We start from the raw sequence: 15,544 nt of genomic DNA, 5'->3' as shown, positions 1-15,544 counted from the left end.
ATAATGTATTACTAGAGAAAAGAGGGACGAAAGTTGTTAAATGAAAGGAAAAAAAACAGAGAAAAATAGCAGTGTATCAATATGAAGTTGCATCAGTATTCAATATAATAAGAAGTACACAAAACAATACTCCTAAATACAATTTTCCACATACAATAGGTAAAACTTAAGAATGAAATAGACCAGAACAAAAACAATTAACAATAGGGTAGAAATCTTGTTTCTTTTCCCTTGCTAAGAATTGTGGCCAAGCAACAAGAGACAAAAACAATGGAAAGGTAGATAATGAACTAAATAACAATCAAAATCAGATTACCTATAAACCATATAGTGTAAAGATTATTGTACAATAACAAATCCTATTGAAATACCATCTTCTAACAATGAATGCACGTTTATTTATTCACAAACCAATCACTGCTAATTCCACATATATACTACTAGCTAAATAATATTTTCATGCATGGTAAGTTATTCAATTCTATGCCAAAATGAGTCTATATACAAAACAACTTCCCTACTAATTAAATAAAGCTCTATGTGTAAAACACAATTCTGAATCTATCAGTCATAATAGAAATAAAAATAAACTAGACTCAAGGCTGCTATTCCTTGAAAGAGTTTTCTTCCAACACAGCTGTTTTGTGCATTGACACTGGTCTATTTTCATACTCCCCCCGCCACAGTTTCACCGCCCTTTTCACCTTCGTTCATTTCAATCTTCCCTAGACCACTACTTTCTCCCATAGAAAATCATCTAAAAAGATCTTTGGCAACCTTATCACTTCCCTCTTTCTTCCCACTTTGTCTCCATAGTTCTCTCGTCTCTTCCCTAACTCCACAACTACTCTCTTCATGCGGCCCCTCACAAAACCCACAAGTAGAAACAATTTCCTTCTTTCCACTAATCCTTCTCACATACTCAAAATCAAATGTCAATCTCAATGCATCGTTCAAAGATGTGGGTTTCTGCATGAGAACCCAATCATGAAACTCTTCCCTCAATCCATTCACAAATACCCCTTTGATAACATCGTCTTCCAACCCATGTTCCGGCCACCGCTTCAAAATCCATTGCAGCCTCAGAAAGTAGGATCTTACACGTTCCTTCTCACCTTGATGAATCCCCATAAGTTCTGACCTTAACTCCTCAACGGGTTCAATTTCGTAATAGGCTTGTAAAAACGACAACTTGATTTCATCCCATGAAAGAGAAATGTAATAAGGCTCGATGTTGAGGTCGTACCATAGTGCAGATTCTTCTTCAAGTGTGACAGGGAAGATCTTCTTTTGCATTTCAACGGAGGATGCATTGTTTGCTCTACATACTTTGTTGAAACGACTCAAATGGGTTATTGGGGATTCGTTTGGAGTGCCACGAAAAATTGGTAAAGGAGCGATTTGTATGTATGAAGATGCATTCATGGGTTGTGTGGGATTTCGGACATTATAAGAAGAAACTGAAGGGCTTTCTGGAACATTGCCAATGTGTGCTTCTTGTGAGAAAGATGGTTTACCATGTGGTGCATTGGACAAGGATTCAGAAACATCATCGTCATCGTCATCATTGTCTTCTTCCTCTTCTTCGGTTTCATCTTCAAACTGTCGGTGTTGATCCTCTTGAGATTCAGAATCCACATCGTCTGCATCAGTACTATTATTATCGTTGTCCTCGTCTTTGTATTCTTCTGATAACTTTTGTTTTGGAATTCTATTATGATGTTTGGGCTTTTGGGCAGTGGCAGGATAATATGAAGCAGATTCAGATGAAGATTGACGGTGTGTCCAAGTCATGTTTGATTTGCTTTAATTTGTTCTCAACAGCTTTGTATGTTGTAATCTTAAGATAATCTCTTCTCTTCTAAGGGTGCAGTTGTTGGTTAGTTTGAAAAATTAACGATCGTCTGCTGTTGGGTTTTGAGGGATCTATTGGGCTCCATTTGAACTATTGGGCTTTATTATGAAGTTCAAAATACTAGGATTAATGTTGATGAAAGTTGCTCTTTAGACTTCCAAAATTGCTCTCAGGTATTGCAAAATGACTCACATGTAGTTTTATCCTTAAATTGCTCTATAGACTTCATTCGTACTATGGGTAATTTTGGGGTACCTAAGAGCAATTTTGCATGCCTAAAGAGCAATTTTAATGTTGATTGGTGTAGTATTAGATATAGTAGACATGCGGAGATTCAATAGTTTCTTTTTCAACAAAAAGATCAAATGAATTAAATGTAAATAATTAACGAGGTCTTTGGTGGATCATCTGCGTTGTTAGTCCGCCTTATACACTTGTGATTATAAATTAACGGAAAAGACCAATTTAAGTAACAGATTACAAAAGTACAATTTAGGGGATCTAAATGGAATAACAATTATTTATGGGATCAAAATGAAACCAAAAAATTAGCTTAGGGATCAAAACAATTACTAATACTCTATTAATGAAATACAGAAGGAGGAAGAGTGAACAATATTAATACACAGGATTTGCTTCGTCTTTCATCTTACAAACGAGGAATGCTTTTGAGTTTTCTATTTGAAGATGCAATTTTAATCATCAAGGCCTAGGAAAGAGTAACAAATTTCTCAATACCAATTGAAATTGCGTGCAACTTTTTGCACAACAGTTTTATCCAATAAATTTTAATTCACCGGTTCGGAATCGGAGTTATATATTCTTTGGTACCAATTTTACCTTCCTGAAGTAAATTTCCGGATAGTAAAATGTTATGGTACCCATTTTTCTGTTCGGAAATAAACTTATAAACGTACCAAAAATCCAGATTTAATGGAAAAAATGGAGGTATCAAAAGTCTCTCCCTTTGAAATTTCATTAGCTGACATTATTATCATGTTGAACTATCCTTTCAAATAAAAAAATTTGTGTTGAACTCTAAAACCTAAAGTAATAAAAGACCTATACGTACGTGTTTATAAGGTCATGCAGAGAAAATGAAGAAACCTTACCTTATTAAAACCCGCAAGCACAAAAAACATGGACAGAAGAAGATATTTGTGTACTTAAAATGCCACAAAAGAACACAATGTTTATGTGATAAATATGAATGCATGCTCTCATTCTCATTTGCATTGTAAACTAGCCATGATGACAAGTACAATATTAACCACCACTATCTTCATTCTTCTCATGTTATGTAATACATGTGTAATTGCAAGCGAAAGCGAATGTCCTCCAACACACAAACAAAAATCATCTGACGTAGAAGCCATGAAGAAGAGGTTTGATGGTTGGGTGAAACGACATGGTCGAAAATACAAGCATAATGACGAAAGGGAAGTCCGTTTTGGCATTTACCAAGCAAATGTTCAATACATACAGTGCAAAAACGCGCAGAAAAACTCCTACAATCTAACAGACAATAAATTTGCAGATCTTACAAATGAAGAGTTTCAAAGTACTTATATGGGTCTTAGTACTAGGTTGCGTTCACATAATACAGGATTCAGGTATGATGAACACGGTGATCTTCCAGAAAGCAAGGATTGGAGGAAGGAGGGAGCAGTAACTGAAATCATGGATCAAGGCCAATGTGGTAATGTTTCTTGTAACAGAATTGCATGGCTTTTAGAGGTTCTAGGTTATGCTATTTCAGTTTCACCATATTATGCGATTCAAGCTATGTTACTTATGTGATTTCTTACAACTTAAGGAACATTCTTACTCTGCCAATGTTTTTTTAACTTGATATTGTACGAAAAATTGGTATTTTAACTTGTGGAACATTCTTTCAAGATGGTTGTTTCAACTACTTTTAAGTTGTGTTCATGTAGGAGGTTGTTGGGCATTCGCTGCAGTGGCAGCTGTAGAAGGCATCAACAAAATAAAATCAGGGAAATTGATCTCTCTGTCTGAACAAGAACTGATAGATTGTGATGTTAAAAGTGGTAACCAAGGTTGTCAAGGTGGCTTAATGGAGACAGCATATACATTCATTATAGAAAATGGTGGACTAACCACCGAACAAGACTATCCTTATGAAGGTGTAGATGGTACCTGTAAGATGGAAAAAGCCGCACATTATGCTGCGAGTATAAGTGGATATGAAGAAGTTCCTGCTGATAATGAGGCTAAGCTTAAAGCTGCAGCTGCTCATCAACCTGTGTCTGTTGCAATTGATGCAGGAGGTTATTCATTTCAGTTTTATTCAGAAGGCGTTTTCTCTGGCATTTGTGGAAAGCAACTCAATCATGGTGTAACCGTAGTTGGATATGGAAAAGAAACTATTAATAAGTATTGGATTGTGAAGAATTCATGGGGTGCTGACTGGGGTGAATCTGGTTATATCAGGATGAAGCGCGACACTTTGAGTAAAGAAGGTATGTGTGGCATTGCTATGCAAGCCAGCTACCCTCTAGTGTAGTTTAGCTTATTGACCTGCAATGGTTGAATATCACCTCAACAAATTTACTTATATTTAATAATTTCAAGACAAATTCAAGTATGAAACTGCAGCGATTGGAAAAAATTTATAGTATGCAAAAGGGAAACATTTAGTTAGTGCCTTAATGATTTATTAGCTGACAAATTAGTCAGAAAAAATGTCCTTCAGGCAGAAATTATGATGAACCATTCAAGCAGCTCCAATTAAAATTTAAAAATACAAGTGACACTCTTTACAAATTATGGTATAATTCTAGTAAAAAGGGAAATAAAAAAAGATGAGTAATTTGACTCTATATGCACTAATTTTCTTTAAAGTATAAGTAGTAATAAATCAGAAGCGATGGCTGATTTGGGCAATGAACATAGTTGATTAAGTGTAGCCAAGTGAATGGATCAAAAGTCAATTATAAGGCTAATGATGAGTAAATTCAATAGTTCAGTGATATCTAATTATATAGTCCACTTTTGATAACTTCATAGTTCATGCTCACAGTTATGTTGCAAATCTAAGAACAGTGTCCCATTTCTCAAAGTGCAAATTCATCCTATAGCAGTGTTATTGTTTAATTGAGAAAAGAATGGTGACACCAATATTCTGATGCCTGAAGAGTTTGCTACATGTAACAACCAGATTGATATTAACTATTAAGAACTAGAATTAGTCCAGTTTAAATAATTCAACACGTACGACTTGATTGCTATATTGAAAAAATGTCTCACAGAACAAGCCATATTCCATGCACCAGCACAGCAGTACTGGCTAAAATATATTCCTCCTGGGTATACAGTATAATTTGGTTAAACAAGAACTGAGGTTTCAATTTGAGAAAATGAAAGTAATGAATGTAACCACGTGTGTCGGTGTTGTATGAGTGTCGGACATCAACACATGTCAGACACTCGGACACGCCTTCAACCTGAGGTTTCAATGCGACATAAGTATCATACAATTATAAAATCCCGAAAATGGTATAACCCATGTGGCACATTATGACAGATTCTGCAATGAAATATAGAGTGCTTCTATAATTTAACATAAACAAACGTATAACTACATTTAAACATTATGATGCAAAATATGCAATGAAATATGAATGGAATCAATATAGTTCTACTCTGAATATTGAAAAGCTACATGTGAAAAGGTACCCACGATAACAAACAGCAGATATGTGTTTGTTGTGCATCACACAAAGACGAACTTTTAAGCCAAACCCACCATTAAAACAATGACATTCTACAACTTTAATGATAGTAAGCACATGTGAAACCATTTACCATGCACAATTCATGTGTTCCCGTGTACCGCATTTTTCCATGAAAGTTTTAGAGAATAAGAGATTACTGGGTGAAATCAAATAAAAATCAGTAGCAATAGCAACCACTAATAAGTGCATACCATCAAAGAGAATCTTGATATTACGGAAAAGTATATTTAATTTATACTCTTCAACTTAATTGTAGGGCCTCAAAGATATGAGGCCAACCAACATGATATGTATTTTGTATAACGAAGGTTTTGTTCTCTCTCTTTTTTGGTTTTATCTCTCCTATTTTTTTTCTTTTTAATCTATAGAAAACTTATACTTCTTACAATATAAATCAGCTCTGACATCATCAATTCATAATAATCAAGAAGAACTGAGAAAGGGAGAATGAAGAATATATTTAAAATATTACCACAGTTCAAAATCATGTAAACACCAAGGTCTCTTTTAATTCAGCGGGAACGCCTCCTCCTATATCTGGTGTAGCAACGGAAACTCCATAGAAATACCAGAAAAGCAACTACAACCACTTGTAGAATAATTGCCAATTTCAAACCTAAACCAGCAACTTCCAATTTATATTTACCCAAAATTGTAAAGACAGGAAAATTTTGTTGGATAAGAACTAGTAAGTTACCACTGAGGCTATGAGCTGATTCCTCTGCCTTCGCTCCATTTTCTGTTTCTTTTTCAGAAAAAACACTCTGATCGCGTACTTTTGAATTGTAATTGCCATACATGTTCTCTGCGTTCCCACCCATGACACATGTGTTGGGACAACGAATGGTTCCATCATATTCATCACTCCCATCACAACAATCTGCAGTAATATTGAATGAAAATTGTACCTCAAAGTTGAGGACAGAAGAAAAAGCTTAAATATCTAGTAAGTAATAACTTCATTGCCAATTCACTTTACGTGAAAGAATATTTTGCTTATGTGAAATGTTAAACAAGAACAATTGCAACAGAAATTTTCAGTTACTGAAAAATTCGTATTTATGAATTGATTAGTCTGATAAGTGATGAGTTCAAAACAGGTCAAGACCAGTAAGGAAAAATGAACCAAAATTTCATACATTAATTACATAGACTAGTTTGTTTCATTTGCAAGTGAAAGATATGGAGATTAATGTTTTACTCGATCATCATCCAGACAATTTCAAAGGGAAACATAAACAATCCATCATTTTCAATAACTTAATGCCTTATGGAATAAGATCTCTAGTCTATTCCTTTGACTTGGCAAAATGCCAAAAACAGGCCTGAACAAGAAACTTAGGGGTGGCACTTGGGTGACATAGAGTTAGGTGACATTGGTGACATTGGCCAATCACAATGTCACAATGCTTGTAAGCATTGTGACATTGTGATTGGCCAATGTCACCCAAGTGATAAACATAAATGGAAAAAAAAAATACGAGAGAAATGTTTACCACAAAAGCGATCATTAACGTGGGAAGAAACTATAAACTGTGGCTTGCTTCCTAGGTTTCTACAATAAAACTTTCCTGCCGAACAAGCTGAAGTTCCTGCAGATAAATGAACAACAAACAACCTCCTGACAAGTTATTATGAATGGAATAAAAGTCCACCTTAACATTTTGATACAGTCAGCATACTCTGTGTGTAACAAATAACAATGACAAAGTGGAACAAATAACAATGACAACCAAAACTAAACAGTCCAAGCAAAGAAAGATTCAACCTAGAACGAATCTAGAACTTATGTGCAAAGATAATCCAAACAATCAATCCAAAGACAATGATAAAGAGAGTAGAGAAACAACACCAAGATTGTTTACGCAGTTCGGCCCAAAATTGACCTACGTCTGCGGAAGAGGAGGTCTCTGATTCACTACGAATGAGTCTTTAGAAAAGATACAGACTTGTTACAAAAAATAAGCCCCAACAGTTTAAGATAACACAACAAAAATTGCTTTTTAACAGCATGATTCGAATCATGCTTATATTGAATTCGAATCCCACTAGCCAGAATGCAACCTGAACTCAATTTCAGAACCATGATTCGAATCATCATATATTCGAAGGCATATTGACCACACAACCCAAGTAGAAAACTATCAAACATTTTGCACAAGATGAAATAATCATAAATTAACAGTTAATTCTATTAATGAAATCTAAACAATATTGAGAAGAAGAAAAAAAAGGAAAATATTAATGAGGAATGCGGCATTTTTTTCAAGTTTCTTTATTAACCTTTTCATCTTTGATTTTTCAACCAATAGTAATATGTCACTGAGGTAAAGTAAGATATTTGTAATGAAATTACTCTTAAAATTGATCATGTATTGTATGAATGATATGATTGATAACACATACCAGGTTCATCAGTACCATCAGAACAGTCACAGAAATCATCATTGAGACGGTCTCTAGAGAAGGATTTTGATCCATCCTTGCACTTGATAAACTCAGAGCTATAATATTGAGCATCTGAACCACAAAACCAAAATCATCCAAAATAAGAAATAAGTGAAAATGGTTTGGGGTTAGAGCAAAAAGGGTGAGAGATATTGCATTACCTAGAGGGTGTACGCCAAGAAAAGAAGGGTGTGAAAAGGAAAGACAAGATGCAGTAGAAACGAGGAGAAGAAGAACAGAGTGGAAACATAAAGAATCCATGTCGATGTGAATAATGAAAGTGTGTTACATTACAATAGTCATAGATTGCTTTGTATTGCAGTACTAATGTTCTTTGAGATGAGATAAACGAGCCTCGTATGGTGTTGACTTGACTTTATTTTACTTTGCAGTTAGTTGTTGACATCAATGACATGAGAGGTTTGGTTTGTGAAAACTCCTCTTAACACATCTTGTTTGACATAAACACGAGTAAAATACGTAAATGCTTTTCGGCAGTTAATTATTGAGAAAAAATGAAATCGGCGGCAGTTAACTGTCGAGGCGTCTTGAAGCTATAAAATGGCAGAACCTCTTGAGGCAGAACCTGTTACATTTGTTTTTACACATTGTAAACACATTGTTTCAATGTCAAATCATAAAGTCAATCAAAGAAAATTACCAACATAATTGAAATTGAAAATATGATACGGAAACGAACAATTGTCATAAATATATGTCATCGAAACAAAGTAACAACAAATGTCAGAAAATACAACGAAACGGCCAAATGTCATGAAAATATACACCAAGTAATGAAAATATATCCTAAACAAACATCATATTATAGGTTGGCGGCCTTGTTTGCTAAAAGAGGACATGAGGCAGCGACAAGGGTAAATTCTGGTGAGCCATTCTTAGCAAACATCATGAAATATCTCAGGGATGAGGTGATTAAATCCAACAGTCATCATGTCACTCAGTTTGACCGGGATCGGTATACCTTTTCCGTCTGTGAAACCATCGACCATAAAGAAGGATCACCAAAGGGAGAATAAGAGGTGGACCTGCAAAATAAATGGTGTGACTGTGGACGATTCAGAGCGTTACACCTACCATGCTCACATGTCATTGCCGCATGTTCTAACTTTTGTCACGACTACAAGACTTTTGTCGATAACAAATTCACGAATGAGTGTGTATACGCCGTATACAACATCCACTTCGACGTGGTTCACCACCAGACATATTGGCCTGATTATGAAGGACTGAAGGTGGTTCCCAACAAGTCAATGCGTAGGACAAAGAAAGGTCGTCCACCAATTACTCGCATTAGGACCGAGATGGACGATGTGAAAACTAAGAGAAGATGCGGCGTTTGTAGGATGCCTGGTCATTCCTGCAAAGATTGCATTATTATTACACATCAGTAGAAATCTAGTCTTTATTTCCTATTTATTGTATTTCGTATGTTTTTTAATTTAGGGTTAATAGTATTTTTGGCCCCTATAATATAGTGCACTTTTGGTTTTAACCCCTCTAAAAAAAAAATTTAGATTCCACTCTTCAAAAATGAATATTCTTCAGGATTGACCCCTCACCCCAATGTGTCAGCAGAATCTCCTACGTGGCAATGACGTGTCAATTTTATTTTTAATTTTTAATTTTTTTTCATGCCATGCGTGTAAATGAACGTCACGTGGCATTTGTGATTTTTTTTAAATAAAAAAAAATTAAAAAACTTAAAAAAATACATAAAAATTTAAAAAAAAATGGAAAAATTAATAATGATTAAAAAAATCTGGTAAAATAAAAAATAATGAAAAAAATCTGAAAAAATTATAGATATAATTTAAAAAATTTTAAAAACATGAAATTTAAAAACGTAACATCATTTATAATTTAAAAAATATCTATAATTTTATAAAACGTGAAATTTAAAAACGAAAAAAATCTTAAAAAATTAAAACAAAACCTGGAAATTTTATGAAAAAATTTAAAAAATCCGGAAAAATTAATAAAAATAAATCGCAGACTTCTCGCCTCGTACCGCTCACACTACTCTGCAATGATATGCTCTTCATTTGTTGGCCTCCGAAGATCTCCTGGAAGAGGTGGCAAAATCTGAGGGTGAGACACCTTAGTGTATCATAACACACAACATTCCCTCATACGCCATGTCTGCTCTGCTGCCAGCTCACCCCAATCGGCCTCCTTAAACGTGTGAGTGCAGAAGTCTACGAATGCCTGCACAATCTGAGGCGGTGTCAGCTCTACAACATCCGTCGGATGTCTAGGGATCGTCTAGACGTATTCGTACTGCCTCAACACCCTCTCAGGCAAGTGACGAACACCGCAAATAATCTAGCCTGAGTACCAGAATATCTCCTCAAAACCCTGGATCTCCATGTGCTCTTCGTCGGCCTCCAGCATACGTCATCAAACTGAATACGATCAAGCAATGAGCGATACATCAACCCCTCTCCATGACCCTTCTGTAGCTTCCACCTCGCCGCAATCGGAAAGTTTTCAACATAGTCGGTGTTTGGATCAACACTGAAAAACTTCGGAAAATGGGCCAAAAACCATGTCTGCACAAACCAAACAAATCACATTTATAAATTTTTATGCACGAAAAATATAACAAAAAAATAAAAGGTAAGGTACACATTTATAAGTTCTTACAGTGAGAAGTGTCACGCTTCCCCCAAGAGCTCTACCTCCAGGCTTACATGCCTCAACTAACTCGCCATATAGGTATGCCAGTATCATCCCTCCCCAGGAATAATTACGCATCCCTGCGTAGCCCTCCTCTATGGTCGTCAGATAGACCAACTCGATGCGTTTGTTGCTTCTATCACCAAACAACAAGCATCCAACAAGATATAAGAGATAACACTTCACACGAAATGTCCTAACCCTCTGCAGCTCCTCTACATCCCCAGGATCCTCTGGATCCGCCAATCTGTTAGCCCTATTAAGGTACCTCGGCCTCAGATGCGGATAACTAATGTACCCACCATACTCTTTTTCGGTAATTTTCTCTGCCTCCTCCTGCGACACATCTAAGTGCTTCATCAGTAGTGTCACTCCCTCATGTTTCAACATCTTCTTCCCATGACTCAGCATCCTCCCTTCAATCTGAAGATGCATAAGACATGCGACATCATCCAAAGTCACAGTCATCTCCCCCAAGACCGTGTGAAAAGTGCTCGTCTCGGGATGCCACCTCTCACATAATGTCATCAGCAAAGCATGAGGCACAGTGGTGTAGCCCAGGTAAACCAAATCATGTAACCCGCTCTCCCTAAGCGGATCCCAAAACCAATCCTGATTCCCGTTTGGAAGTCTGAGACTCAAAATCTTAGCCCCATGATTAATCGGTTTTACGTAACGCACCTTACGAACTTGAAATAATAGAAAAATAAACATAGTTTAAACAATTTATACATTAAACAATATAAACATTTAACTAAACAAAATAAAACTTAACAAATGCAAAAATAAAACATAACACATGTAAATCTTAAAACTTAGAAAAAAAACACATAACAAAAACAATTTAAATCATAATTAAACATAAACAAAACAATAAAAGTTGAAATAAAGAAAATAATTAAACAAACACACATATAAAAAAAAATTATAACAAACACATATAAAAAAAAAAATTAAAACATTAATTTGTGTTGCATATGATAATTTAAGATAATTAAAAATAACACTTACATTATCTCAATTATACTAAAGCGGCAATGCCACATGCTTGGCATAAGAGTGCAACAGAGATATATCTTCCGATCCTCCAGGAAAGGGAGGCTCCAAAGGTAACACTGCTGGGGCAACCGCTGCTGCAATATCATCATCATCTGCTATATGTTGCTGCTCTGGTATATGATCCTGGTCATACCCACCATCAGTCCCATTGTGGTGTACCTGATCCTAATAATTCAGGTACTCCACCTCCTGGCTCGGATCAACCACCTGCGACTTTTCAGGCTGTGTAGCCTGATAAGCCTCCTGCGAAGTCCCTGAACCATCCCCCCTCCCACGTCTTCCCCTCTTTGGGATGTGCCCGCTTTGCCTCTCCTTTCGGTGGTTTTGAGTCAACGCACGCCTACCACCAATCATCTTAGATGGATCAATTGGGTTCTGATCAGACATATCTACACAAAAAATTTAAAAATTAACATCATTCAACTTATACATTCAACCACTTTATCAAACTCAGTAAACCTAAACATAACCTAAACTTTCACATTCAACCACTTTATCAAACAAACACATTGAACCTAAACATTATCATACACACTATCATTCACATTCAAACGTAAATAATCAAATGCATTATCATACACATTCAACCTAAACATAACCTAAACTAAACATAAACATTCATCTTCGGTGAAAAATCAAAACCACATTCAACCTAATTCAATATACACTTTTTCAAACTACAATTAACATCATACTCATAACCTAAACTAACTAAATAATCAATAAAATTGTCATTGAGATATTTTATCAAACACTTTGTGTGCAAAGTATCAAACATACTAAAAATGTGTTCTTTTCCCACCATTCAAAATTACATTATACTCTAACATCATTCAAACATCAATTAAAGCAACAACGTTCAACTATAAAATACATGCAATCATCGAATTTTCAATTCCAACATCAACCCTAACCACGTGCAAACTACCTTTTTTTTTTAAAAAACCTACACAAACTAACATTATGATTAAAAATGAGTCAAGATACTTACTTGTGATTAAATGGAGATGATGCACTTGATTTTGCTCAAAAATCGAAATTGGAGGAGTTGGATGGTTTTGGAAGTTTTTTGATTGAAGGAAACTAGAAAACTGAGTTTTTGTTTCTGTTTCTGTTTCTGTTTATGTTCAGCACGCATTGGCATTTAACTGCCGAGGAAAACCTTGGTAGTTAACTGCAGCCGGTTTCCACAAAATTTGGCAGTTAACTGCCGAATGGCATTTAAGTAAATTACTCGTGTGTCTCAGCCTAACCAAATGTGTCAACATCAATTTTCTTAGTTTGTTTATGTCTCACCGTTAAATGATTTATTTTCTATGGAGGGTTTATGTGTGAGATTATCCCAAATTTCTCTTTTAAAAAAAAATGTGGCAAGACAAATTAATATCTTGTGATCGAATGCTTGTGTAAAGAATGTTTTATATATTAAAAATGGTATCGGATTTATTGGAATTATATTATAACTATACGTAAGTCAGTCAGGGTTGTCCCAATACATATTGAGGTTTAAAGAGAATTTTGAAAATTTTAAACTATTAACAGTTTTTTTTTAAATTATTATATTTTTATTAAAATATTAATTTTTTTTTTCACGCTTTACCATGGATAGCCATATTATCAACTGCTTCTAACTTGTATTGATGTATATCATCACGTATCTACAGTTTGATAACTAATGAAATATTATAAGCATGTTCCTCTCAAAAAGAAAAATTTCTGATTGGAATAAAAGAGAGTGAAAAGATACGATAGAAACTAGTTTAAAATTAAATTAAATCTGATTAAATTGAATAATTTTACTTAGTTTTGTCTAAATAATAATATCTAGTTTATTATCAAATATGTATAACACACATATCTTAATTTTCTTCGACCATCTTCTATTTACTCTTATTTTGTAATCCTATTATGTCGATCAAACGAGTCGTCAAACTATTTTTAGGGTAAAAGAATTAGCAAAAAGAAATGAGAGGTAAAAAATGATTGATAAAACCAGATGAGAAAAAAAATAAAGGCGTCACTTACTTAATGTAGGTCCTATACAAACTGATGTATATTCTCTGGAAAATATATAATGTTTAACTAAAAAAAAAAGACATGAAATTTAAAAAACGTCATCCACATTCTATTTCTACCATTAAGATGAGAATATCTCATTTTATTGTTTAACTTCCATATCTCAGTAAGAACAAAAAAAAAAGTATATATCTTAGTCTTCAAATTCCAAATCCAAATATGAAACTTCCTTCACTCTGCTTGATTGCCAACCCATGTATCTTCTTCCATGCTCCCATTCTTCACTGATTGAATTCGTCACCTAAAATATTGAATTGAAACAGCAAAATGATACATTAGATTTGAGTTATTTTACCTTAGTATAGTTTGACCAAATTAAATAGCACTATGGTAGCATACTTGTGACTATTGAGGACTTTTTTGTGCACTCTTTACCATATATTTGATAATGTCACAACAATTTGAAGTTTGACACAATAGTGTAACAATGGTATCAACTAAGACCTCATAAATTAAATAACAAACAACATAATTTAACTCATGCATGATCAATTAATTTTAACAAAAATCATGAGATTGGTGGTACCTGCAATATAGTATGACTGTGAGTGCTGCTGAATATTTGGGATGACAACTTCTGTCCTCAAACTATCAAGATCTTGTAAATAATTTGAACAATATGTATTATAAATGGTAGTAGAATCAACAATACCATTCTTATGATTTCCATGATGAAGATGATGATAATCTACAGCATTATGATCAGGTGTTTCTGCTCTAACTTTCCCTTGAGGTTGCACTTGCACCAATTGGTTTTGATGATCTCTAAACATCTTAAGTTCATCAAATAATCTTTTATACTCATTGTAAACTTTTGTATACTCTCCATAAGAACCATTTATTGGATCCTTTTGCCTAGAAAGTGCTTCCCATATCAATGAATCCACAACTTTTCTTCTATCTCCCTCTTGAGCATTCCTTACAAACTTTGTTATGTTGCTAACACCAAACACTTTGTGCACTGCTTTGAATTCTCTACTTCTGTTTGATGGAAAGTATGGTGCTAATATGCAATTTTCACTGCATTTTTTCCTTTGATGCTTGCATGCTGCACATGCTTGATGCACCCCATTATTATTACTAATAATATTTCTCTGCATCCTACAAGGAGATTTAAAGTAAATTTCATATATAAGATAATAATCATATAATTAATAGAAGCAGATTTTGTGCTAAAACTTTTATATATAAAAATATTTGTTTTAGAAAAATGAGAGTTTGGTTTACTAACGACTGCACCATCAAACAAGCTACAAATTATCTATACCCTCAATATTTTGAGGGGATTTAGAGGATAGAGAATACATGTTTAAAATATTTTACATGTATTGACTTAACATGGAATCTTTATTTATTTTTTGACAAATCTTAACATGAAAGTTGGGAACCAAATCATAAGTAAATTTTCTTTCTATTATAAAACCTAACTTAACTTAACTTTTCCTCTCACCATTCATAGAAATTCATCTTTTTAAATATACTTCCCTTTTTTTACACATCTTCTAAATCTATACATCAAATATACTATTACTGTTCGTACCTCTTGTTTTTGAGTTTTGTGACTTTGTTGGTATTGTTAAATATATGCATGCGATGATTAAAAAAGAAGAAACAAACGAATATGAGAAGAATTGAAGAGTGTGACTGTGCT

At 34.3% G+C, this 15,544-nt stretch overlaps 3 protein-coding genes across 6 annotated transcripts; 1 reads left to right on the top strand and 2 right to left on the bottom strand.

Annotated features, from left to right (window-relative positions):
* The first annotated feature begins 3,027 nt into the window (after window positions 1–3,027).
* On the top strand, window positions 3,028–4,538 carry LOC11405340 (ervatamin-B). Its single transcript, XM_039833366.1, has 2 exons — window positions 3,028–3,554; window positions 3,793–4,538. Exons 1-2 carry the CDS (start codon window positions 3,062–3,064, stop codon window positions 4,380–4,382), a joined length of 1,083 nt encoding a protein of 360 aa, XP_039689300.1. The 5' UTR covers window positions 3,028–3,061; the 3' UTR covers window positions 4,383–4,538.
* On the bottom strand, window positions 3,286–8,418 carry LOC11411730 (glucosidase 2 subunit beta). 4 transcript variants are annotated; one of them, XM_013601235.3, is made up of 6 exons: window positions 8,223–8,418; window positions 8,020–8,133; window positions 7,110–7,205; window positions 6,311–6,493; window positions 6,086–6,229; window positions 3,286–4,396 (listed from the first exon to the last, which is right to left on the bottom strand). In XM_013601235.3, the coding sequence occupies exons 1-5, from the start codon at window positions 8,320–8,322 to the stop codon at window positions 6,126–6,128; spliced, it is 597 nt and encodes a 198-aa protein (XP_013456689.1). In that variant the 5' UTR covers window positions 8,323–8,418; the 3' UTR covers window positions 3,286–4,396; window positions 6,086–6,125. The 4 variants fall into 4 exon arrangements, with proteins under 4 accessions (XP_013456689.1, XP_024637858.1, XP_024637856.1 ...); XM_024782090.2 differs by lacking the exon at window positions 3,286–4,396 and adding an exon at window positions 4,825–5,181; XM_024782088.2 differs by lacking the exon at window positions 3,286–4,396 and adding an exon at window positions 5,025–5,405.
* Window positions 8,419–11,784: 3,366 nt separating this feature from the next.
* Window positions 11,785–14,993, bottom strand: LOC112420889 (LOB domain-containing protein 22). The gene is made up of 3 exons (XM_024780669.1): window positions 14,420–14,993; window positions 12,025–12,206; window positions 11,785–11,940 (listed from the first exon to the last, which is right to left on the bottom strand). The coding sequence occupies exons 1-3, from the start codon at window positions 14,991–14,993 to the stop codon at window positions 11,785–11,787; spliced, it is 912 nt and encodes a 303-aa protein (XP_024636437.1).
* Window positions 14,994–15,544: the final 551 nt, after the last annotated feature.

Source organism: Medicago truncatula, chromosome 4, assembly GCF_003473485.1.
Source record: "Medicago truncatula cultivar Jemalong A17 chromosome 4, MtrunA17r5.0-ANR, whole genome shotgun sequence".
In the NCBI taxonomy this organism is placed as follows: Eukaryota; Viridiplantae; Streptophyta; class Magnoliopsida; order Fabales; family Fabaceae; genus Medicago; species Medicago truncatula.
The sequence above is the reverse complement of the archived record's forward strand: the minus strand, read 5'-3'. Positions and strand labels throughout refer to the sequence as shown.